At 48.5% G+C, this 26,166-nt stretch overlaps 1 protein-coding gene across 6 annotated transcripts in view; it reads right to left on the reverse strand.

Annotated features, from left to right (window-relative positions):
• Positions 1-26,166, reverse strand: part of KIF1A (kinesin family member 1A) — a 192,140-nt gene that overhangs the window by 117,113 nt on the left and 48,861 nt on the right. For all 6 annotated transcript variants that reach the window (XM_045029643.1, XM_045029646.1, XM_045029644.1 and 3 more), the window contains exons 3-5: positions 4,734-4,810; positions 2,093-2,272; positions 634-699 (exon numbers count right to left, since the gene is read on the reverse strand). In XM_045029643.1, coding sequence (XP_044885578.1) covers positions 634-699; positions 2,093-2,272; positions 4,734-4,810 — 323 coding nt within the window. The remainder of the gene's footprint in view (positions 1-633; positions 700-2,092; positions 2,273-4,733; positions 4,811-26,166) is intronic.

The raw sequence follows: 26,166 nt of genomic DNA on the forward strand, positions 1-26,166 counted from the left end.
CACAAGGGGCTATGGAAGAGCGAGTGACTTTGTCTACACACCAGAGTTGCTTAGTTAGCTAAACTGGATTCTAAATAGGTTTGTTACTGAATTAAGCTGAACTGATATAAGGCACTTTTAAATCAGTCAAAGTGTCACCAAGCTAATGTTGACTTCAACCCCATGTAGTTAAAGGGATGCCAGGGAAGGCAGGCTAGGCCTGGGTGAGATATGTATCTCGACAGCGATGTCAGATTCAGGCATGGGCCTGGAACCAGATCACAGCAGGACTCTCCCACTGTCCCATCCCAAGGGCTGCAGGCCAATGACTGCTGACCCATGAGAGCAGCTGTAGCTCATTAGACCTCCTCCCTTAAACCAGATGGGAGCAGGTCTCTGTGCAAGGGTACTAGGGCCTGGGAGTGACAGAGCAATGAAGGCAGGCCTCCTCAAGGGCCTGAGCCTGGAGCTGCAGGTAGTATTCCATGGGAGCTACTCTTTGGTTAATACACAGGGTAACTGACTCAGGAAAGTAGCAGGGCAGGCCCATGCAGTGGTGCTGGCAACGGCCCACCTTAACATATCGTCCCTGTCTCCTCAATAGGTGCTCTCCCCAGCAGAACACCCCCGCTGTCAGCGGGAAGGGCCCCGTACCTCCACAGAATAGGACATGTTGTCATTCGTGGTGTCGTTGATTCGGGAGAAGAGGTCCTCGCACAGCTGCAGCAGACAAGGAGAGACGGAGACATGGCTGCTCACATCCCCCATAATGCAGCCAGAGTCACTGGGGGGACGGCGCCAGGGAAACAAGGATTCTTCCTTGTACCCCAGAAATGGGAGCCGCAGAAAGGCAGGCAGGCAGAAGGGGAGCCTGTTCTCTGTGCTCACTCACACCCTGTTCTGAGTGACTCTGAGCGACATTTAGAGTAAGTGGCACAGTCAAAGGCACTGCCAGGACTGTGGATTTCAACTGCTTCAGCTCAGGGACGAATCAGACCTTTGTGGCCAGGTTAATGCCTGGTAGAACTCCCGCCTTGCGTGGAGTCAGAGCAGGGATCAGCCTGGCCAAAGCCTGCACTCGCTCACAGCCACTGGCTCTCGCAGGACTGGAGAGATGTATATGAGGACACAGTATGACTCAGTCATTCAGTCCAAAGGTTTCCCAGCCACTCAGGCATCTCTGCTTAGAGCCTCCACCTACTTCACCTCTAGGTTCTGTGGACTGATGCCAGGGCTGGCTTTAGGAACTGCGGGGCCCGATTTGAATACCTGGTGGCGGTACGGGTCTTCGGCGGCACTTCGGCGGCGACGGGTCTTTCACTCACTCCGGACCCCCTGCCGCCGAAATGCCGCCGAAGACCCAGAGCAAGTGAAGGACCCCCCGCCGCCGAAGTGCCGCCGAAGACCCGAACCGCCGCCGGGTATGTACAAAAAATTTAAAAGGCGCCTAAGGCGCGGGGCCCTCTTAGGTGTGGGGCCTGATTCCGGGGAATCGGTGGGATTGGCCTAAAGCCAGCCCTGACTGATGCTTTTACTGCCCCCTTTCTGTTCATGGCAGGTCTGGGATCTCCCTTGCTCTGCCCTGACCCTTTCCAGGTGACTCCCCAGATGCTTGATGGCCTGCAAGCAGCTCGTACCTTCTGCATTGATTCCCATCCCGGGCTCCTCGCTTCACATCCCCTCCCAACTGTAACTTTCCAGCTGCCCTGATTGGGAGAGAATCCAGGAGACCAGTAGCCATTCTTCCTCCCAGCCCTGCCCTTTGTCAAGTTCCAGGCAGCCAGTTCTGTGTTAATTTCCCATCTGGCTGGTAGCTCCTGTGCTCGCTGGTGCCACAGCCCTGTTGACTCCTCAGTCCTTGCTGCCGTCACCCTGCTCTCCCCTGGCAGGTAACTGCTCCCTGTCTCCTTGCTGGCACGCAGCAGCTATCAATGCCCCACATGCAGGGGGCGACAGCCTTTCACCCACATGGGAACTATTCATCTGCCCTGCCCTCCACCCCCCAGCAGCCTCCTTCTCCTTCACGCGCTTCCCCCCGCCCCAACCCAGCTATGAGTATTCTTTGTTCACACCAGCAGTGTGCTCTCCCCCAGGTGGTGATAGTCTCTGTTACCTGTGGGATGATGCCTTGCTGATCCTTCTCTTGCCTCCCCATCATGGTGTAGGATTTGCCAGCACCTGTCTGCCCATAGGCAAAGATACAGACGTTATAGCCCTCGAAGGCATGCTGCAACATTTCCTCCCCGATGTCCTGGTACACCTGCTTCTGAGATGCATAATTGATGTCTTCGGGCTGCGGGGAGGAGAAACCAGAGACAGAAGTCAGAAGGAAGGGAAGGTGTGAAAGAGAAAGTGGAAGGAAAAAAACCAAGAAAAATGGGAAACATCTGGCCCTCATTCTTCTCTCATTTGCACTGGTTTATCTGGGTGCAATTCCATTCATCTCAATGGAGCAAAGTTACTCCTGTTCCACCCTAGTGCAAGTCAGAGGAGTATCAGAGCCTGCATTATTTTCTCATACTACTGTTGCTGAGTCACTCGTGTATCAAGACCAGACGCACACTGGGGCATCCCTGGCAATGGTTCAGCAATTGGGGAGGGGATCCTTTAACTTCCATGGCATATGGCCACCAAGGAAAACCTCTCAGCACCAGTCTCTTGTGGCACTCCAATGCTGACACTGAGAGCTCTTGGCTTCCTGATCAAGGTACAGATAACGTGAATGGGGACGAGGGCTGCTCTGATGCACTTGGGGAATTGCTGGACAAGACTCCGCCTCACTATAATTGTGACACACCTGTCTGAGGATCTGAAAAGCTGCCCAGCTCTGGGCTACATCAGAGAGGGAGCTGCCAGTAGGGCATTCTCCACAAGAATCCCTGGACTTTGCCATTCAGACCTCTCTGGCTCTCAGAGCCTAGGCACAGTGCAAAGCCCCATCCTTTTGGGCAGTGTGATGGGGCATCCACCCCACACTGGCCAGTAAGGGGTTAATAGACCCCTAGGGAGGCTGTGTGAAAAGCAGCCAATGGGAAAGGGGCTGTGAGGAGCAGCCAATCAGGTCCCAGCAAGGAGCCTCAGGGCAAAGCAGGGCTCAGTAGCTGCCTGGAACTTGAGGAGGGAGGATTGTATCTGGAGTAGGCTGCAACCCGACAGCATCATGGACAGAGCAGTGCAGGAAGGAACCCAGGGAGAAGAGAAGGAGCTCCGGACAGGCTGCTGAGGCTAGGAAGGTCCATGGCCATGGGGAAGTGGCCCAAGGAAATGCAGCGATAGCAGAGGAAAAGGAGTTGCAGGTGGACTGTGGAGAAGGAGTGACGGTGCAGAAGGCAGACAGGAGTGTTGGCCTTCAGCTAATCCCTAGAGTGACCAGGGGGAGGCGCCAGTCTGGCGGTGAGTGACGCGCTCTGTGACAGGCAGGCATTTGGGAAGGGGTAAGATTTGTATTTGGGGGTTTAGGGCTGGAGGGGGAGATGGAAATTGCACTGCTGAGGGAAGCTGTTGGCTTGCTGCAGCCTAGCTGTGTCAGGTTGGATTGCACTAGTACCTATGCCTTTTCTGAGTTAGATGACTGAAACTGAAATAGATTGTTAAATAAGGAACTTGGCTCCAGCTGATGTGTCCTGGTAAAAAGCTTTCTCAGAAATGCTATCTGGTTTCTACCTCCAGTACAGCCCACGACCACTCCTTCCAGCCTTGTAGCTAACACATTTGAGGCTCTTTAGTGCCCACTGAGCACAGGGGACACAGTAAGGAGCCAGGAACACAGCTGGGCAAAGAATTCACAACAGCTAGTCAGATTTCATGGCTAGTTGTGTGTGAATTGTCTGGGAGCAGACTGTTACTGTGTCTCAGGCTGGTCTGTTATGTGAAATTACTGAAACACTTCCCATGAATTACTTTCAACCTGTAGCTTGTTTGGGAGCATTTTGTTGCAAGTAATGAAAATTCAAGCTGTGATTGGTCACCTATATTCCTACTTCACGCTGTGATTGGTCCCCGTGTTTCTGCTTTCTGAGTGGAGGAATGGAATGGATAGATGCCAGTTTCCTGGAAGCAATGCTCATAGACAGCCAGTAAAAAATGAGCTTCCAGACACTATTCATGTTTCAGTGAATACCCCAGTCAGTGAACTCCTTGGCTAAAACAATTGTGAAAAGCAAGTGCACAAAGGGCACAAACACAGCTGAAGAACAATTATTTAGTGAATGTATTCATGGCACAGGACTTTTCACTGCATTCCCTTGACCCCAGCTGTGCGGCTGGGCTACATTGTCATGGGATTACCACAGATTGTTTTTTAGCTTAGATCAGCAGTTCTCGACCTTTTCTACCCTGTGACCTTAGTCACAACAGAAAACAATATCAGGATGCTGCTGCTACCTATAGTTCTGGGAACCTGCTCCCATCTAGCCATAATGAAAGGGCTTGTGTCCCCGCCCTCGGACCTGTTTGCAAACCCACGGCTTGGGTTCTTTCACAGTGGCTGGAAGGGGGAAGGGTGACCAGCTCTGGTGCACCACCCAGTGGTTGATTTGGGACCAGATCAGCTAAGTCATCTCTAAGGAGGTGAATCCTAAAGTACAATGGTCAAAAAGATTGCCCCCTCTTTCACAGCTGGCAGCCTGTCTAGTCCTTATATCAAAACCTTTGGATCACTCCATCCCATCTAAGACCAGCTTCTTAACAAACTCCCCATTGCAAAAGGGCCTCAGGGCAGGAAAATCCACCTGGAACAGCAGGTTTCCACTTACCGTAGTGTGAGACCAATAGGAATAGTCAAAGCTGAAGCTTTTGGGCGTCTCTTTCGGCTGCTTTGGGTTAACAATGGCTAGAAAGAAACAGATAGATAAAAACACACTGTAGATGAGCTGTCAGCATTTGGCCACCCTCATTAGCAATCAAACCTTTCTGGAGACACCTGCCATAAAGAACTGGAAATGAACAGCACAGCAGGTCATGGAGATGGAGCTTGCTTGCCTCTAGATCACTGGCTTACACCAACATTGGAAGGCTGCTGCTGCCATCTGATGGCTGGGTGTGGTTAAAGGAGGTAGAATCATAGAATATCAGGGTTGGAAGGGTCCTCAGGAGGTCATCTAGTCCAACCCCCTGCTCAAAACAGGACCAATCCCCAGACAGATTTTTGCCCCAAATGGCCCCCTCAAGGATTGAACTCACAACCCTAGGTTTAGCAGGCCAATGCTCAAACCACTGAGCTATCCCTCCCCAAGTTGATGGTCTCAGTCCAGTTCTCAGTGTCCACATGACAAAACCGCCACCAAATCCCTTTTTGGCACTCTTAGCAGAGAGGCCAGGCACTGAACAGGCATGGAAACTGGACCACCTTTCCCCCTACAGATGGTCCCTACTAGCAAGGAGTGAGATGCAGGGGAAAGACAGGCAAATAGACAGTCCAATCTTCATCTGACTAGGCTATGTTACAGGCTTATCTCTTTGCCGAGGTAAGCACTCAGCAGGGAGGCGGGTAGGCTGCTGAGTCACAAGGAGAAAAAGCCTGGGTGTTCTTGGCTGGCTAGTTTGTTTCAAGTGCAATAGGACTGGGAGGGGGGAGCAGGGATTTATTTTGATAGTACGGAAATAATGGGGTAATCGTATATAATCAAATAATGGGGCATCATTTCAACCAGGAGTCCTGCTCAGGACAAGGTTTATTAATCGGTAATGGCTTCACTTAGCAAAGGCGTAGATGGTGGTATCTGCAGCTCCAGCAGGTATGGGATAGTTCCCTGAAGCTGTGGCTGATGGGAGGGGGTTAGAGCCAGACCTCCGTAAGCAGTCTGATGCAATTCCTGTGCACGTTGTCCACACCCCTGCCAGTTGGACGGGGAAAATGCTGGCATATACCGGGCTGCAGATGCATGGAAATCCAAACACTGCCTCCTGCTGTGAATCTCCAACACGCAGCTGAGAAATGCCATGAAGAGCCCATGTAGCCTGGGGCCCTCCAAATATGCCCAGAACCCCTCATTCATCTCATACTGCACAAAGGCCTGCGGATCACAGCAGCCACCTGGCTGACTAGAACTGCCTCCAGAGTCCATAACCGCTGCTTGTGAGCCGGCCGGAGCTGGGGCTGCAGAGCAACGCAAACATCAGCTGCACCACTGGTGCTGGACATGCTGCTGCAGAGCACTCCCTCCTCCCTGCCCCATGCCCCTGCCAGCCAATGGAGCAAGAAAACAACCCCGTCGCTTCTGGGTGGCTGGGTAGAGCACTATGGTCCCAGCAGCACAGAGAAGTCTAAAGGACACGGGTGTGATCTGGGCTCCTCAGAGCCTAGAGTGAGAGGATAGGAGCCCACCTTTAACCCTTTGCCATCGGCCGCTGTGACCCCCAAGCTGTTAAACATCATTAACAGATAGAAAAGGCAGGGTCGGGGAATGCATCTGTTACCAGGGACAGCCATAGAGCCAGCTCTACTGAGTCAACCATCTGCCGGGGACAGTAAATCACATACTATCCTCAATGTAAGCCAGCCACCCTTCCCTACACACCATGCAGCAGCCATTCTGCCCGGTTCTGGCTTCCTACAACCCAGTAACCTGCCTTACCCATTGTGTGTGTCGCCGGTGCTATGATCACTCCAGCACATCACTTCAATGCAGCCAGCAGGCCTAGCAGGGCGTTCCAGCCCCAGCAACCATAGGGGTGTCACGGGCCCAAGGACTCCCTCCCTCAGGAGGTCCCATGGGGAGGCAATTTAGCATTGTATGTTGCTAACACGGTTACAAGCATTGCAAGGCATTTCGGGGGAGGGTCAAAGGTGTGTGAGTGTAAACTGGAAGATTCCTTTACAGGTTGCAAAAGGCCAAAGGGGGAGGGAAGATGAGAACAGAGAACGGGTTAACTAGACACTTCAGCTAGCTCCATCTGAAAATAAGATACTGACCTCGGTCCAAGGTCATGGGCTTGACGAGAAATCTGCAGCTGCCCAGCCGTGAGAAGAGGAGAACTAAGTTGAGCATGGCTGCAGAGATTGCAGTGAGAACAGTGAGAGCGAATAAGATGGTGAAGGCCAACCGGGGGAAAAACAAAGTCTCTGAAGCTGCTGTGTTTTGGGAAAGCCGAAGAGACCACAGCGAGCCAGTATGGACTGGTACAAAGAGCACCACAAACAGAGGGCCCTAAACAAAAACAGCCCCAAATAACCCAGGACTTAAAAACCCTCCCAAGAGCCAAAGCAAGTCAGAGATCACAGTGGACCCTGGACAACCCGTGCACGGGACAAGAACTTCCATCCACCCCCTCCCTCTTCTTCTTCCAAACACCCAGGCTTGGCCAGCCTCTTGTCGTGCGTTTGTGAGTATGAAAGTGGGTTAGGGCTGGGGTACTAATGCTTTCTTGCTTCCTTTGAGTGAGTGGGAGCAGTCCCAACACTCACCACTGTTATTTTATTAATATAGCTTTAAAACTTAGACACTTGGTGTGCTCCGTCATCTCCTCCCCTAAAGATCCTGTGGCCTCAGCCTGATCACCTTACACCTCAGGCAGATTGGTAACGTAAATCTGTCACAGTTTTGGTGGAGATTTGCGGAGGGGGGCCCTGTGGAGCGCACCAACTGCTTTGCCCTTGATATTTCATGTTTGCTCTGTCTGGCACTGTTAGTATTACATGTTGAGGATTTTATGATTAAAGGTGTGCCCACTCTCAGCCTTATTGGACCGATAGCTCTTATTAGGTCTGAGAACCGGAGAAAGGTTTGGCATTCCTCTCTCCACCCCAGTTGGCGGGAGTAGGGTGCGTGTGGGTATACCTCAGAGTTGTAGAAGTCCCGGGTAATGGGAGGAGGACTCAAGGAGTCTCGCTCCACGCATATAATCCTCGGTGCATACACCCTCAGCCGTAGCATGCTTGAGTTGAAGAGGAGAACATAGGGTGTCTCACTCTGCCCGGGACGGGTTTTTGGTGTATGGACTCTTGGTGGTATTGGACCGAGTAATATAGAGGGAGGCTTAGCGTTTCTCCCTCCAGCCCAGGGGGCGTGAACATTGTAAGCCCCGGATAAGCCCCGGATTGTGATAACATGTTCAGGAAACAGAAGGGTACAGCTGCGGACTCAGCAGTCGCGCAGTCATGGGCAATGGCATCAACGATGGGGTCAAGGCTGGACGCACGGGCATTATGGAGCGCGGACACGGTAGTCCGGCCACCTGGCCCGCTGGTGTCACAGGAGGCAGGTGAACCTGATGCCTGAGCCATGGGGGAGGCAGCAAAGAGGGACGGAACCCTGCAGCCTCTTTCAAAGGGGGGTGAGGACCTCTCATGGCTGGAGAAGGCTCTCACAAAGGTGGGATACAATCCCTGGGATTCCGTGTAAAAAAAGCAAAAGGGTAAAAACCTAGGGGCCTTTGTGGGAGTAATTTGAACTGCAGCAGCCATGTGGTATCAAATGTTGTCGGGACAGAAAGAGGAGTTGGGGAAAAGGTGTGTACCCGACAGCTGGTGTAAATTGAGCAACTGAAAGCGCAGATTACTAACCAGGCTGCAACCCAAGCCTATACCCAGGACAAGTTGCAAGCCTTGAAACAGGACTTCCAGGAAAAGGCAGAATGCACCCGCATGGAAGCACTGGCTAAGCAAGTACCAGTTTGTGCTCAGCATACGCCGCAAAGGCAGTGTGCTTGCCATGAAAAGGAAACTGAACAGTTAAAATGTCAATTGGCCGTGCGTTCGGTCCAGGTGGCAAGCCTCACGGGGAATGATTCGGGTGACTCTTGTGAGGATCCTACAATTTTGGGTGGAACCTGCACCAGCGGGTGAAGGAGGAGAAGGTCATATGTATGGCACCCCCAACCTTGAGGACAGCACCCCATGGGGTGATTATGAAGAGAAAAGGGACCAGGAGGGACGGGGGCTAGTTAAGGAGCCCACCCTCCTTGCTAACTTGGTAGTGGAACAAGCCTGTGCCCATGGAAAGGGACAGTTCAATGAGAAAAACAGGTTTGGGCCCAGATAAGCAGGCAGGCAACAAATAAAGAAACTGGAAAACAGGTTGGAAGCCTTGAGGGCATAGTGGCAGGAGTAAGCAAAGGAGTAAGTGCAGATATGGGGAATTTAAATCCCTGAAACAGTACTTGGAATGGTAAAATCTAAATTGATTAAGGTGTCATTTTGGAAGATAAGCAAGTGATTTAAGGAAAGAGAGTGAAAAGTTAACTCTGCAGAGGTTGGAGGGAATTAAGCAGTTAAATGTTGTAAAAGTGTTCGAGAAAAAGAGAATTCTTGGTTTCTTTGCAGCTATTCTGAAGGAAAATGGGCCCTTTTCCAAAGGAATGTCTGTAAATAATCCAGGCAAAAAAGCTATCTAATGGAAATCATTTGACTATGGACAATTTATTACTCAGATTTGCTAAAAGAACATAAGGGGGTTCTATTGGAATTTAACTGCCCAAAATGTATAACGGGGATGTAATCTATGTATAGCTATGTAAAAACAAAGCAATGTAAAAGGAATGTGCATTTTCCCCAGTATATATGCGGTATATATTATAAAAAAGGTAAAAAAAAATGCAAACCTACCATTACACTTAATTAAAATCCTATAAGGGCTCCAAAGGGAGCCACAAAAGGTTGTGTTTTCCTTTTTAAAATCACTGTGTTTTAAAAGCAAAAGTTAAAAGTAATCAGAACTCTGGTGAAAGTTGATTGTGTCCCTTTTAAGACAGAGTCTCTGAGCTGCTAATGGCTTTGAATCCAAAAGCAAGCCAGAAAGCGTTTGTGTTAATGCAAATTACCTAACTAATAAAGATAGAAGCCATTAAAACCTGGCCTGCCTATAGAACAAACACCAAAAAATATGGGGGTAATTCCTCTGTTTTGCCTGCAATCAGCAAGGGTATTTATATAAAAAAAAATATTTTAAGCAAAAATCTGCCACCCCCCAAAGGGGTAGAAAGATGGGAATGCTGGTTGAAGAAGTGTGTGCTACAGATAGCTCTAAAGTCAGTGTGGTCTGTGGCCACCCTGATATCTCTGGGAAGTGAGCTTCGTAGCCACATGGAGATTCCTGGCCTGCCCCCGAGCAAGGCCTGCTGTGTGTGCACATGGGGTTTCCCTCTGAAGGCTGGCAGGCCTATTGGCTGGGCAGAGCGAGGCTGTCATGGAGACTCATCATTATACAGGGTGGGGTAGTCCCTTGAGCCACTTGGCCCAGGGCCATGGAGGGCTCTCGAGAGAGGATGTGGTGGAGCCCTGGAGCAAAGCCTGCGTCACTGAGCACACACTCGGCTGTGTCCCCAACCCGCTGCAGTTATTCTGAGGTCAGCGGTTGCACACCTAGGTATGGAGGACCCCAGTCACCAGGCTCAGAGGGGGTGACTGTATGGATCACCAAGGCCAGCTCTCCATCTGGCAGGAGGAGGAGGAAGCAGAAGTCTCCCTGCCAGCTGCAGCTAGGGTAGGCTGGATTTTGCCGCTGGGGCTGTTGGGGTACCCAGAAGCAAAGAGGAATCGAGGTGGATACCCAAGCCACAGACTGACTTAGTGGTTATGCGGGGTGGGGGGGGAGGAAGTGTCTTAAAATTGCTCCTCCCTCGGTCAGCCCAGCTTCGGCTTCAGCCAGAACCCTGGGCAGTGGTGCTGTTGGTGTCTGATCCGGAGGGGATGCCCTGCTGGCAGCTTAGTCCACACTGTCTCTCACTCTCCCCTAGGGGCTACCAAGAGAGGCTGAACCAGGCAGGACACCCACTTCTTGAGCTCCAGCAACAACCTGGCCCATGGCAAATCAGCACAATGGTGATACCACACTGAAAACCCACTGGCTAATGCCAACAGTGTATCTGTCCTTCACCCACTCGCCATCGCCCTTGGGCTCCAATAATCACGGAGATCATTCCAAAGTGCCCTGCATTTAGAACACAAGCTCTTCAGTTTGGATGGCCATGTCCCCTGCACACGGAAGCCAGGCAGCTAGCAGCACATCCTGGATCTTGTGCCTCGCCTCAGGCCTGGTCTGTAGGAGTGAAATCACACAGCACACAATTGGTCTGATCTGGAGAAGCACTCAATGCCCAGACTCCCACTGACTTCACACATTAACCAAGGCAAGTGTCATTTCAAGCCCTGTTCTGGGATGTGTATCTGACACCAAGCAGGAGTTCTGCGTGTTGAGTGCTTCCAGGATCAGACTTTAGTCTGGGATTTTCAAAGAAGATTTTCACAGAGAGTTAGGTGGCCAATTCCCATGGATCTGCACACCTAACTAGCTTAGGGCTTGGCTACACTTGCAGATGTGCAGCACTGGGAGTTACAGCTGTCTTCGTACAGCTGTGTAGGGAAAGCGCTGGAATGTGGCCACACTGACAGCTACCAGCGCTGCAGTGTGGCCACATTTGCAGCGGTGTTGGGAGTGGTGCATTATGGGCAGCTATCCCAGCGTTCAAATGGCTGCAACGTACTTTTCAAAAGAGGGGGGTGGGGTGGAGTGTGACAGGGAGTGTGGGGGAGAGAGAGAGAGAGGATTTTTGGAGCTGACACTGTGTCAGCAAATTCTGACCATTTCCCCGATGCCTCATTCACTCTTAAATGCAAACAGCCTGCAGACCAGATAAGCAGCTGCTCCGAGGGACTCCCTTCCCCCCTCCCCCTCCCCGCCATGCTGTTTCTCTCCTAAAGCAAACACTAGCTATAGACATTCATCCCCCTGCCTGCCTCATTCACAGCAAACAGGAGCTGTGTTTGTTTTTTAGATAAGCAGCTCCGGGAGCCCTGAGTTCACAACAAAACAAAGAGAGGCATCATAACAAAACAAAGAGTTCTTTAGTTAAAAGCAGTATGGGGAAATTCTGCTGGAGGCCAATTACAGCGCTTTTGGTGGCCACACTGGCGGAGCAGCGCTGCATCACCAGCGCTGCAATAGTTATACCCGAGGCAGAGCAGGAGTACAGCCAGCGCTGCAGCCAGGGAGATGCAGCACTGTATGTGCCTTGCAAGTGTGGACGGTGTGTAAGTTGCAGCGCTGTAAACCCACCACCAGCGCTGCAACTCTCCAGTGTAGCCAAGCCCTTAGGCTCCTTTGTAAATCAAGCCTGATGTCTACAGGCTGGCAGTGCCTACTATTACTTATCTAGGTGTTAGAATCATAGAAGATTAGGGTTGGAAGAGACCTCAGGAGGCCATCTGGTCCAACCTCCTGCTCAAAGCAGGACCAACCCCAACTAAATCATCCCAGCCAGGCCTTTGTCAAGCTGGACCCTAAAAACCTCTAAAGATGGAGATTCCACCACTTTCCAAGGTAACCCATTCCAGTGCTTCACCACCCTCCTAGTGAAATAGTTTTTCCTAATATCCAACCTAGACCTAACCCACTGCAATTTGAGACCATTGCTTCTTGTTCTATCACCTGCCACCACTGGGAACAGCCTAGCTCCATCCTCTTTGGAACCCACCCCTTCAGATAGTTGAAGGCTGCTATCAAATCCCCCCTCACTCTTCTCTTCTGCAGACTAAATAAGCCCAGTTCCCTCAGCTGCTCCTCATAAGTCATGTGCCCCAGCTCCTTAATCATTTTTGTTGCCCTCTACTGGACTCTCGCCAATTTGTCCACATCCTTTCTGTAGTGAGGGACCCAAAACTGGACTCCAGATGTGGCCTCACCAGTGCCCAATAAAGGGAAATAATCACTTCCCTCAATCTGCTGGCAACATTCCTACTAATGCAGCCCAACATGCTGTTAGCCTTCTTGGCAACAAGGGCACACTGTTGACTCATATCCAGCTTCTCGTCCACTGTAATCCACAGGTCCTTTTCTGCACAACTGCCACTTAGCCAGTCAGTCCCCAGCCTGTAGCAGTGCCTGGGATTCTTCCATCCTAAGTGCAGGACTCTGCACTTGTCCTTGTTCAACCTCATCAGATTTCTTTAGACCAATCCTCCAATTTGTTTAGTTCACTATGGACCCTATCCCTACCCTCCAGCATACCTACCTCTCCCCGCAGCTTAGTGTCATCCGCAAACTTGCTGAGGGTGCAATCCATCCCATCATCCAGATCATTGTTCAAGATGTTGAACAAAACCAGCCCCAGGACAGACCCGTGGGGCACTCCGCTTGATATTCCAATCCACCTCCCAATGACTTCATAAATATCTCCAATTCAACAGGTTAATCAATATTTGGAGGATTTTTCTGCCATGCTGTATTGGGAGAGGAACATCACCAGACAGACATTTAAATTGTTTTATTTTACTAAAACAACAATGTTATGTGTTCTGGGGTTTTTTTTCTTCAACAGCAAACATAATATTTTAACAAAACAAGCATATGAATTTTTGAATTTAGTCAAACATTCAAGTTTTTTTTAAATCAGGTTTGTTTTTATTTAAATTGTTTTTAACTAAAATAGTTAAATGAAATTTAAAAAAAAACACAAAAATTAAATCAATTATGTCAGCCAGCTCAACATGAGAAACTTAAAATATTAGCTTCTGTAGGTTTCAGAGTAGCAGCCGTGTTAGTCTGTATCCGCAAAAAGAACAGGAGTACTTGTGGCACCTTAAAGACTAACAAATTTATTTTAGCATGAGCTTTCGTGAGCTGCAGCTCACTTCTTCGGATGCATAGAATCCCCTGTCTGTGTGTTCCATTCTATGCATCCGAAGAAGTGAGCTGCAGCTCACGAAAGCTCATGCTAAAATAAATTTGTTAGCTTCTGTAGCTAACTCAATCGTCTTCACCTTCCTTTTCCTGTTTGTTCATAATCTGGAAAAGAAAAACAAGCTTTCTTGCTTTTTCAGGTCCCAAACGATTTCTCAATTTGAGATGAATTAGTCCAAAGGAAGAAAATATTCCTTCTACACCAGCAGAAGAAGTTACTGCTGTTAAAAGTGAGATTATCACTTCAACAGTCTCTGAATCCAAGTGCTTACGTGACTTCCATCAGTTCACTGGTGTGACTTTCTTTAAAACATCATCAGCAAACATCTATTTCTTGAACGGTTCACCCTAGCTCTGAAGTTTATTATAGTTGGCATTATGGAGAGATGATTGCTGGATGTCCATGTCATGGCCAACTCCTCTGTTTCAGCAGTTAAGGTTTGACCCTGGTACCGAGCATTGAGAATATTTGCAAGAAAATGAGCTGGAGATAGTGCTTGTCCCATTCGTTTTTTAAGGCTTGTAATTTAACTCTGTCACTGCATATTTCTCTTTTTAAGATATCTCACTCAATTCCTTCCAAATTTCAACAGCATCAGCAATAAAACAGCTATTTCCCCTGCATTTTGTTCAAGGCTACAGAAATAGGCTTCAGGGTACTCAGTATGTGTTCAACATTTCTCTTAAGCCCAATGTTGAGAACTTTGGCTGAGACAGTGCCATCTATTTTTTCACGATTTTGTTCAGACTGTCATCAGATTAGGCCAGTTCTTGATTTAGTGCTCAAAACAGTCCACTACTGAGTTCCATCGCACGTCTTGTGGGAGAGTTAGTTTGGACACTTTTTTCAGAGCAGCTGGTTGTTACGGAAGTATTTTGCAATTTCAACAACATTAGCCTTTATTTCTGAAACACTGCAGTCTTTGGCTAAGAGGTGCATCAAATGAGCACTGCAACCGTATATTATTAGCTTGTGACTCTCTTCATTCTCTTCTAAACTTCTTCTCATCTTGGATACATTTGTGACCAAGCTGCGTATTAGACATTTTAATTTTTTTTTCAGTCTGTGATAGCTTTAACTGCTACTTCTTGTAAGTATTCTGCTGTCTGTGTATTTCCTGATGTATCAATTGTTTCTGTAAGGAAGACATTCCCTTCTTCTGTTGTCACACAAGCAACAGGATTATTGTAGACACTGCTCTACCCATCAACGCTCAGGTTAACAATTTCACCCTCTAGACCTTTTGCACACTGCTCAATTTCTCTTTCATACACTTTATCCAGCAATTTGCCTGTGACACCTGCTCTGTTGAGTGGACTGTATCCTGGTCTTAATGACTGAACCATGTTAATGAAGTGTGGGTTCTCAATCATACGGAAAGGAGAGTTTGTTGCATAAACAAACCAGGCAAGTTTTTAATCAATTATCTCTTTTTGTAATCTGCTGGTTCTTATCACAAACTTATGTATGGTTGTTTCTGGATGATAGAGATTTTTTTTCTTTTTTCTACAGGTGATATACTGTGGCTTTGTGCCATATATGATGTGACTGAAACACTGTCATTGGCAGATAACTCTGAAACTATAGAAAATGGTGGTGATCTTGAGGGTAGATAATCTTCAGAATCCTGTATGTTGAGGATGGATTCTCCTAAACAAAATAAGTCAATACAGTTATTTAATTATTATTACCATACTGCTCATTTAGTATTACTCATTGCATTCACCGACACTCAGTACTACTTTAAAGGTGAAATTGTAAAAGGAAGATCTGCCTATTTCAGCTATTTATTTTTTATCACAACTGCATCTAAAATGATAGTACCATAGAGTAACAACTATATTTTTTTCCTCAAACATGAGAATTCAAAAATAGTCCATAAGGAAGACTGGCAGTCCTTAAGAAAGAAGTATGAAATAAAAAAGTTGACCAACCTGAAGATCCTGCGTATTCAGACATGTTGCTTTCATTATCTTCAACGCAGCTTCCTCCTGAGAAGGAGCATGTCTCATGATGTTGTTTCATTCGGGCAGCCAGGTCTTGCACTTCTTTGTTGCACTGTCTGCATTTTGCACACATGCCTGTCTTACCCACAGGTAGAGGAACTTCATTAAAATATTCCCAAACTTGGTCTCTTACAGCCTGCTGCCATTACAGGTTTTCCCTTCTAGTGAAAGAATGGTATGGTAGATATCAAATCAATGAAGGCTACACTCAGAAAGAGCTCAAGACTTCTGGAATATGCTGCTCAAACAGTTTCACTTTTGTTTCAACTGCCTGTCCCTCCCTTCTAACATTTATCTCCAGACTTCTTCTCCTTGTCCAGTTCTGTTCCGCCCAAACAATCTTCTATTCATTGAACTTTTTGAAACTTTGCACTTTTAGAGAGAGGTAAGGGATTGACTCTGTGTACACAAATTTGCAGAGGGACAATAGGGTTGAGGTCTGTTATTTCTCACCTCTATTTATTTATTTTAAAATATTTTTGCTGTTAACAAGCATGTTATTTCTGGAGACACAAATCCACGGTTTGAGAACTGCAAAACTAAGCATCTCTGATGATATCTTCTAGATCGGTGGTTCTTAACCTGGGGTGCGAAATGCCCATTCCGGGGGTGCAAGACATGCTAGATTTTTTTACAAATTAAGCACAGGCACATAAGTACAACTACTTTGTTTCATCAAACCTATGTATTTATTAACATTACACTTTTTTTTACGATTACTGCGTTAAATTTTAACTGTGAAATTAAAATAAATATATAATTCTCTCTCTTTCATTCTATAGTTATGATATATCTAGGTTTAAAGAACTGACCTACTTCAACGATTTTTTATAAGGAATGCGAGAACATATTTTTGAGAACCAAAGGGATGCAGGCTGCAGTAAAGGTTAAGAACCACTGTTCTAGACTGAGCACTGAGTCCCATTGGGTAGACAGAAAAATTAACCTAAATAATCTATACAGAAGCCCCTGGAACCGCATAAGATTGGGTCCCTAATCCATGAACTATTGGAACTCATTTACAAAACTCTTCTTAAACATTACATGAATATATTGTCTCATACTATAGAATTAGAATTTATAATCCCTATTCCATGAAAAATTATCTTTGAGCTATAATGTATCTTTAGATAGGTTTTTCCCCCAAAAAGCATTTTTATCAAAAATTCAGATTTAAATAAAAAAAACTGTGTTTTTTTTTGTTTGTTTGTTTGTTTTAAATCATTGATTTTTATCCACCCTGGAGGTAACCAACACCCAGGTGGGTGTTAAACAGACATCACCAGCCATTGTCCAACAGAGGCATTACAATTCAATGACTCACCCACAGGAGACACACCTGGGTATTGCTTCACCTTGGGACTCAGCAATGCCCACCAGACATGCCTGGACTTGTATTCTTCAAGTACACAGTGGCCCCATGCTTGGCCTTTTCTCCTTCCCCCACCAATGCTGCAAGCAACAAGGACACTCTGAAGACTCCAGCAGAGGAGACTGGCCCAGGTTTCAAGGGTGAAACCTATGTACTATGAACTGCAATATCCAGTGGGGTGAGGAAAAAGTCCAGTTAAGTCAACGGAAAGGCTCCTATGGACTCCAATGGGCTTTGGATCAAGTCCCTATTGCCTATGTCTATGAATGACCCTTCTCTGAAATCTGCCCTCTCTCTAGCCATTCTGACCCTAAAGCAGCAATGGACTGAATCCCCAGGCCAGAGTTTCATATGACTCCTTTAACCTCCTTGCTGCCTGAGCCAGGATTCACCTTGGGCTTACCAACTTCATCAGCTTTACCAGTGGGAGTCACAGATCCACTAGCACCAGTGGCATACACAGTCTAAAAGGGGCAGAGAGAGAGAGGATATCCATGGAGACCGAGCTATGGAAACAGATGAGCCTGCAGGATTCATAAGAGGGGAGCACAGAGTTAGAAATAACCCTCCAATTTATGATGTCCCCAGAAATGTCATCCAAGAGTCTCAGCTGTGCTGCCGTAAGAGCCGCCAGCTTTCACTGATTTAAGCAGCAGGTGATAGCAGATTTGATGCATGCAGCTACTAATTACCAACAATTCTGTGCTGCATGCAGATGATGCCCTGCACAAACTCCTGCCAGGCTCTTTTCCAGCCAGACCAGTGAGCAAGCAATAGAGGGGCAGGAGCACCCCCTTCCCTTTGGTGGCACCCCTTCCAGTCCTCCTTCAGGGATCAGTACCCACAGGGGCTCTGCAGAAAGGAAGTCAGAATGCAGTATTTCTGGCCCCTCTGCTTCCCTGCCCTGCCATGAAAAGAGGCAGTACAATGTTGGTCAAACCTGCTTCCTTGGGCTTTTAGGGGAGGGAGATTTTTCAGATGCTCAAAACCACTTCTAAATATTATTTCAGGGTGGTCATGGGCTGAGGGTCCCCCAGGTTTAGGGTGACAGTATGTCTCTGAAAGCTGCAAATGTCCCTGTATCTCTGGTGGCTTTGCAAAAACTGGTTGTTTGTCCTGGCTTCTGTAACCCGCTGCAGAATGGCCAGTGAAACTGACAGCAGGCTGACATTCACCTCAAAGACTGCCTCCCAAGTGACCTGGAATACCCTGCCACCCTGCCCTTCCTCCCCAAGGCCTCCAAGTGAGTCCGCAAGCCAGCCAGTCAAATCCAGATGGAGGTCAGAGGCTCCCTGTGCCTCTGAGCTGTGATACAGACAGACAGGATACTGGGAGCCCAGCACACAAGATGCAGATGGCACCTGAGCAAGCCTGCACTGGTGTCTGCCCTTCTCCTTACCCTCCCATTGCCACTGGTCTGCACTAGGAGACTCGCTCAGAACAGCGCTTAGGCATGTGCTTAACGTTAAGCAGCTGGGTAGTCCCAGTGGAACTTGAAATTAAATATCTACTTAAGGGCTTTGCTGAAACGGATGGCATTTTCTCCAGGTGTGCTTTAAGACTCTGCTGAATAAGGGTCAAAATTCACTTGCTGGCAGGAATATATTAGTGTAGTAATTAAAAAACAAGCTCTGAATTTATTTAATGTCCATTTCCCCCCCAAATGGCAAAGAGAACAGGAGGTTGGGGGTGAGGACACAGACGTTGCAGGCTTTTCCATACACCAGTATGTGCACGTCGGGGCGTGTTGATAGGCAGCATTACTCAGTCAGCTTCTCATACACTGCAGAAGGATTTGGTGTTAATTAATAAACAAGCAGCTGCACTCACGGCAAAAAGGGTTCAGAAGTAATAGCTCCATAGCAACTACACATCATATATCAATCAGGCCACAAGCCGCTCATGAATTTAGTCCTGAGGGAATTCTGCGCCAAAAAAATAAAAATTCTGTGCACAATATTTTAAAATTCTGCATACAGTAAAACCTCAGAGTTACAAATACCTCAGGAATGAAGGTTGTTCATAATTGAACAAAACGTTATGGTTGTTCTTTCAAAACTTTACAAATGAACATTGACTTAATACAGCTTTGAAACTTTACTATGCAGAAGAAAAATGCTGCTTTCCCTTTATTTTTAGTAGTTTACGTTTAACACAGTACTGTATTTGCATTTTTTTCTTTTTTTTGGTCTCTTCTGCTGCCTGATTGCGTAATTCCGGTTCCAAATGAGGTATGCGGTTGACTGGCCAGTTTATAACTCTGAGGTTCTACTGTATTTTATTTCCCAATAAATAAATGTAGAGGCTCCAGCATGGCAATGGAGAGCCCAGGCCACTGGCTGCATGGAGGTGGGAGACACCCTGCAGCCCTCCCTTCTCTCCCACCCCAGAACACAAACTCAGCAGTAAGGCTGCACCTGACCCTGACACAGCCCAAGGGCCAGGCCTGCCCCAGAAACACCCCGGGGCCCTGCCCCTCCATCAGGTGCACCAACATAGCAAACGGGAAGGACAGTCTTGAATGCACGCCCAGTCCTGGCCTCCAATCCAGGTGTGGGGCAAGCAGGCTCAGCCTGGCAGGATCCAAATGTGTGTGGGGGGGTGGTTAATGTGAGGGGGATCCCGGTTGTGGGGTGAGAGGGTTCTTTCTGAGGCAATCTGGGTGCAGGCAGCTCAGTGGGGGGGTCCAGGTGTGGGGGAGTCCTGGATGCGCAGGGGCTTGTTGGGGGGGTTCCAGGTGCAGTAGGAATGGGACTCTGCAGGGGAGTCCATATGAAGGTGTTTGGGGCTGAGCAGGGGGGCCTCTGGTTCTGGGGGCTGGAGTTTGGGGGGGGCTGGGTGCGAGGGGCGGGTCCAGGTGCTGAAGGAGTGGGGCTTGGCGGGATGGAGGTCCAGGTGGAGCTGGTTGGAGCTCATTGGGGTGCTCCAGGTGCAGGGGAGGGTGCTCATCAGGGTGTGATCTAGGTGCAGGACTGGGGACCCAGATGCAGGGGGGGAGGGGCTCAGTAGGGGTCTGAAAGCAGATGAGCTGGGACTTGAGGGCTGAGTTCAGGTGCAGGGGGGCTCAGCAGGAGGGGGTACAAGGGGGCTCCAGGTTCAGGGGCTGAGGCTTGGTGGAGGGATCTGGGTGTGGGGGAGGTCCAGATGCACGGGGGTTGGGTGGACAGGGGAGCAGTTCCCCGCACAGTGACCTCTCCCCCTGCAGTTGAGGCTCAATGGGGGCAGGAAGTGGGGGGGTGCAGAGTTTCCTGCAACTGGGGAAGGTTTCCGAGGGTGGGTCTGACCCAGCCCCAGCCACCTTTTCCGGGGAAGAAGTCGTCCCATCCTCCTCCTCCAAACCCAGCTCAGCTGGGACTAGCAGCTGAACCCAGCACAGGGTAGCAGTCACCAGCCTATGCGTCCACAGCCCCGCCCTCCCAGTGATTTACTTCTATGCCGGCAGCTTCAGGCACCCAAACAACATGCCTGTGCTGCTGGGGAGGGGCGTATGACCACTCTTGCAGTTTCTCTTTGCTTCCCTGTCCAAAAGTCATTTTTCTGCAGGGAAGCAAAAAAATCGGCAGTGGACATGAATTGTGTGTGTGCACACACAGTGGCACAGAATTCCCCCAGGAGTTCTAAGGAACAGGTAAAATGTGTATCCTTGGTGAAATCCAAGATATAAACCCACAACACCTGTGTGTTCATTTGGGAGGTCTAACATTCAGTCTCGGTATTTCTGTATCTCTAACTATGTACAAACTTGAAGCATGTGCTTAGGTCCCAGTGACTTCACCAGGCCTTCTCAAGGGATACATACCTCACACATCAAAGCTGGAGTCAATGCAATGTTAAGATTACAGGTTTAAGCTCTCCCAGGTCAATGGGCTTGATTTTCAGCTGCTGTAAATCTGCACAGCTCAGCTGATTTCTGGCCAAGAAATGCAAATTGTTAGGTAACCATCGAAACTTGCCCACATTGCACATTCAATGTAGGGCCCAATTCTGCCCTCAGATACCAGTGACAGGTACTGCACATGCATATCTGAAGGCAGAACTGGGCCTTCTGTATACTAAAGTTCCAATTTAACTCACTGTGCTTAGCAATGCAAAACATCCCACATGTCCCATCGACCCTGTTTAGTTTATCCAAGTTCTTCTATACCTTCAGCATGACAGTAGCTGAGTGCCTCCTGAAATGGATATGTTCAGGTTGCCATGGTAACTTTCACTTCTGCATTTTCTGGCCTTTGAATGATCACAAATGAACGGACAGGGCGGTTTGTGACAGAGTGTGAACTGCCGTGCATTTGCCAACAGGGATGAAATGATTCAGGACACCATGATTTGGGACTAATGCATCCACAGTCTGCAGAAAGCTGATAAATCAGAGTGCTACGCTTGACTCTGATGAACAATTGACATCATGAGAATGTGTAAAATGGCTAAAGCTCAGCTAACATCAGTGACTAAGAAGAAGGGAGTGCATGGCATAGCAAAACCTCCCCATGCTTCAGGCAACCAACAAATCAAGATCTAGGGTGAAATCCTGGCCCCACTGAAGTCAGTGGGAGTTTTGCACAAATGTAGTGAACACAGAGGGTCTGCGGCAAAGGCAGGGAAAATGCACAGACCTGGGGAGCGGTCAGGACAAATGTCACACATATAAAAACCAGAGGTCGTGATGTAGCACTCAGCAAACCCAAAGGTGGCCATGGGGTGAATGAGTAGCCACAATGCAGCACAGAAGGTGCCTCAGAGGACGCCAGCAGTTGTACAATGGTTCCAGTGAGCACAATGGGCCATGAATAAACATAGGCTGGAAATCAGAAGGCAGCTCCCAACCATCAGAGTGCTGAGGTTCTGGCACTGCTTCCCGGGTGGGGGCAAACAAACTCAGTAGTTGAAAGATGGAGCTTGGTAAAGTAATGAAGGGGCAGAAAAGGGAGAAAAAGAAAATAATCTGATATTTCAAAAATTTGCATTTTGACAAAAAACAATTAAAATCAAACTAAAGCTTGTCACAAACATTTTCCCCTTGGAGCGAAGGAAGGCTTGTGCTGGGGACACCTGCAGTACAGGCAGGCAGCAGATACAAGCTGAGAGCATGGGTGGTGGTGGGAACCCCCCTTCGGGGAGGCTAGCCCGCAGCCCTGTCCCTTCTGCATGAGGTTCTGCCCCCCACGGCCGGAACCCCAAGCCACCACCTACCACCCGTGGAGCCCTGAGCTAGCCCCAGCCCAGCATCCCACAGCAGTGGCTGCAGCTAGGGAAGAGAGAGCCTTACCAGGCCTATTATACCCGCTGCTCATGGCTGGAAGTGATCTGGCAAAACATGTTAGCAAGGGGAAAGCCATGGCTCAGTCTGGCTTCTTTGGTGGCCTGGGATGGTGGCCTCTCTCTGACTGGATTCAAGATTAGTGGAAACAGCAGTGTGATGCTGTATGATTGAATATGACCATTTAGATCATTGATATTACAACAAATCTTGTACAAAGTATGTCATGTAAGGTGTCAGTGGAAAAATTACAGCCTGTCAAATAGGATTATCCTATTTATATAAATGTATCATCTTTGTATCTGAAGTTATAAATATTGGCTCTGCTCTGGCACCTTATTATATATTATTGCCCTTATATAAATCTATGGTACGCCCACATCTCGAATACTGTGTACAGATGTGGTCTCCTCACCTCAAAAAGGATATTCTAGCACTAGAAAAGGTTCAGAAAAGAGCAACTAAAATTATTAGGGGTTTAGAGAGGGTCCCATATGAGGAAAGATTAAAGAGGCTAGGACTCTTCAGTTTGGAAAAGAGAAGACTAAGGGGGGACATGATAGAGGTATATAAAATCATGAGTGATGTTGAGAAAGTGGATAAGGATAAGTTATTTACTTATTCCCATAATACAAGAACTAGGGGTCACCAAATGAAATTAATAGGCAGCAGGTTTAAAACAAATAAAAGGAAGTTCTTCTTCACGCAGCGCACAGTCAACTTGTGGAACTCCTTACCTGAGGAGGTTGTGAAGGCTAGGACTATAACAATGTTTAAAGGGGGACTGGATAAATTCATGGTGGCTAAGTCCATAAATGGCTATTAGCCAGGATGGGTAAGAATGGTGTCCCTAGCCTCTGTTCGTCAGAGGATGGAGATGGATGGCAGGAGAGAGATCACTTGATCATTGCCTGTTAGGTTCACTCCCTCGGGGCACCTGGCATTGGCCACTGTCGGTAGACAGATACTGGGCTAGATGGACCTTTGGTCTGACCCGGTACGGCCTTTCTTATGTTATGTTCTTATATACCGTATTGTCCCGAGTATAGGCCGCACTTTTTTCCCCTAATTTAAGTTTTTTAACTAGGGGTGCGGCCTATAAGCGGGATCTTGCTAAAAAAAAACCAATAAAAATACTTTCAATCCCAGCCGCGGCTGGGATTTAAAGAGCTCTGGGCTCCCCGCCGCAGCGGGCAGCCTAGAGCCCTCTGAGTCCCGGCCGCGGCTGGGATTGAAAGGGCTCTGGGCTCCCTGCCGCGGCGGGCAGCCCGGAGCCCTCTGATTCCCCGCCGCGGCTGGGATTTAAAGAGCTCTGGGCTCCCCGCCGCGGCGGGCAGCCCAGAGCGCTCTGATTCCCCGCCGCGGCTGGGATTGAAAGCGCTCTGGGCTCCCCGCCGCGGCGGGCAGCCTAGAGCCCTCTGAGTCCCGGCCGCGGCTGGGATTGAAAGGGCTCTGGGCTCCCCGCCGCGGCCGGCAGCCCGGAGCCCTCTGATTCCCCGCCGCGGCTGGGATTGAAAGCGCTCTGGGCTCCCCGCCGCGGCGGGCAGCCCAGAGCGCTCTGATTCCCCGCCGCGGCTGGGATTTAAAGGGCTCTGGGCTCCGCGCCGCCGCGGGCAGCCTAGAGCCCTCTGAGTCCCGGCCGCGGCTGGGATTTAAAGGGCTCTGGGCTCCCCGCCGCGGCGGGCAGCCCAGAGCGCTCTGATTCCCCGCCGCGGCTGGGATTTAAAGGGCTCTGGGCTCCCCGCCGCGGCAGACAGCCCAGAGCCCTCTGAGTCCCGGCCGCGGCTGAGATTTTCTTTAAGTTAAAAAAATTAAAAATTTAATTTTTTTAAAATAGCACCAAACTTTAAGGGTGCGGCTTATAATCAGGAGCGGCCCATACTCGGAACAATACGGTATGTATTGTATTCCAGGGTAACACCCACCGAACAGAATTTACGTTAGACACCTATGTGCTGATGGACCATTAAGGACACTTCACTGTTAAAATGGGCCATAGAAGAAACTTATCCACAGTAAGCCTTTCCTGTGGACACTTCAGAAAGAATATGGGCAATGGCTACCTCTGCAAGACATCAAAGCATGTAAAGACATGTGATGTGCTCATGTGACCCTGAACTCCATCTTGGGCCAGTAATTTTCCAGGCATCTGGGCTGCGGGCTTTGTTTGAGATAGTAAATTTCCAGGCACATGGCAGAGTATATAAAAGATCCCTGAGAGATCTCCATTTTGCCTCTTTCCTGCCCTGATTCTCTGGATTGTGGATTTACAACTAAAAGGAGCATTTTGAATTATGGACTAGATCTTCCAATCTTTTAGAAGTTACCAGAAAGACTTCACAAGACAGCAGTCTAAACCATCACTGCTACAAACCTGATCTAGGGATTTTGCAATTATTTGTATGTATATGATCTATTAACCATTATTAACTCTTCTTTTCTTTTGTTATCACAACTTTAGTTTTTAGTTACTAAAGGACTGGCATCAGTGTGATTATTGGGTAGGATCTGAGTTATATATTGACCCGGCTATGTGGCCGATCCCTTAGGATTAGAAGGACCCTATATTTGATTAAGTTGGTTTTCAGTAACCATTCATCACAGAGTCCAGTGTCTGAGTGATGAGCCAAGGGCTGGAATGCCTAAGGAGACTGCATCTTCGACTACCTATTAACCAATGTGATGAGACAGAAGTTCATTTTGTTACTGGCTCAGTATAATCTAATAACAGAATAACCACCAGTTTGGGGTGAGTCTACCCTATTTCTCAGCAATTTGTCCTAAATTTGGCCTCCTCAGCTGTAACGCACTGAGGCACGGTGACAGGCAGTTTGAGAGAACTCTCTGCCCGTATAGGGCAAATAACCCTGAGGGAAGACACGAAGAGGAGGTTACTCACCTTGTGCAGTAACTGACGTTCTTCGAGATGAGTGTCCCTGTGGGTGCTCCACTCCAGGTGGGTGCACCCCTGTGCCTTTGATCGGAGATTTCTGCAGCAGTACTTGTACCGGCCACGTATGCACAGAGCCTGCCCCCCTCCGCTCTGAGTATACCTCTTAGTGAGCATGCGCGGCCGGTTCCCTCAGTTCCTTCTCTACAACGGAGGCTACCCCAACTCCGAAGTAGAGGGGAGGAGGGTGGGTAGTGGAGCGCCCACAGGGACACTCATCTCGACGAACGTCAGTTACTGCACAAGGTGAGTAACCTCCTCTTCGAGAGAGAGATGTTCCTGTGGGTGCTCCACTCCAGGTGACTTAGAAGCAGTATATCTCAAGGAGGTAGGGACTTCGGATCTGGTAGGAATGCAGTAGACAATACTGCTCTGCCTAATCATGTGTCAGAGAGCGGGCCCTGAGTAAGGGCGTAGTGTTTAACAAATGTGTGTTTGGAGGACCAAGTGGCTGCTTTACAAATGTCAGTCAATGGCACTTTACATAAGAAGGCTACAGAGGTAGATAGATACAGATCTAGTGGAATGGGTTCTGATGGATGCTGGAGGTGTAACTTTTTTATCCGATAGCAGAGTCATATGCAATCGGAGATCCACTTTGAAAGTCTCTGGGTAGAGATAGGCATGCCTTTGGAGCGCTCCGCGATGGAGACAAAAAGTCTAGAAGAGTTTCTGAAGGGTTTGGTTCTGTCCAAATACAAGGACAAGGCCCTGCGCACATCAAGTGTGTGCACTGTGGCTTTGAAGGAGTTTGCATGTGGTTTTGGGAAGAAAGTTGGTAGATGTATTGACTCATTAATGTGGAATGAGGCATGAACTTTTGGAAGGAATTTGGGGTGTAGCTTCAGGGTAACCTTGTCCTTGAAAAAGAGTGTATATGGTGGATCTGCCATGAGGGCTGCTATTTCTCCTGCCCGTCTGGCGGAGCTAATCACCACCAAAAAAGCTGTTTTCATCGAGAGGTGCAATAGGGAGCAGGTGGCTA

This window comes from Mauremys mutica, chromosome 9 (genome assembly GCF_020497125.1).
Source record: "Mauremys mutica isolate MM-2020 ecotype Southern chromosome 9, ASM2049712v1, whole genome shotgun sequence".
Classification (NCBI taxonomy): domain Eukaryota; kingdom Metazoa; phylum Chordata; order Testudines; family Geoemydidae; genus Mauremys; species Mauremys mutica.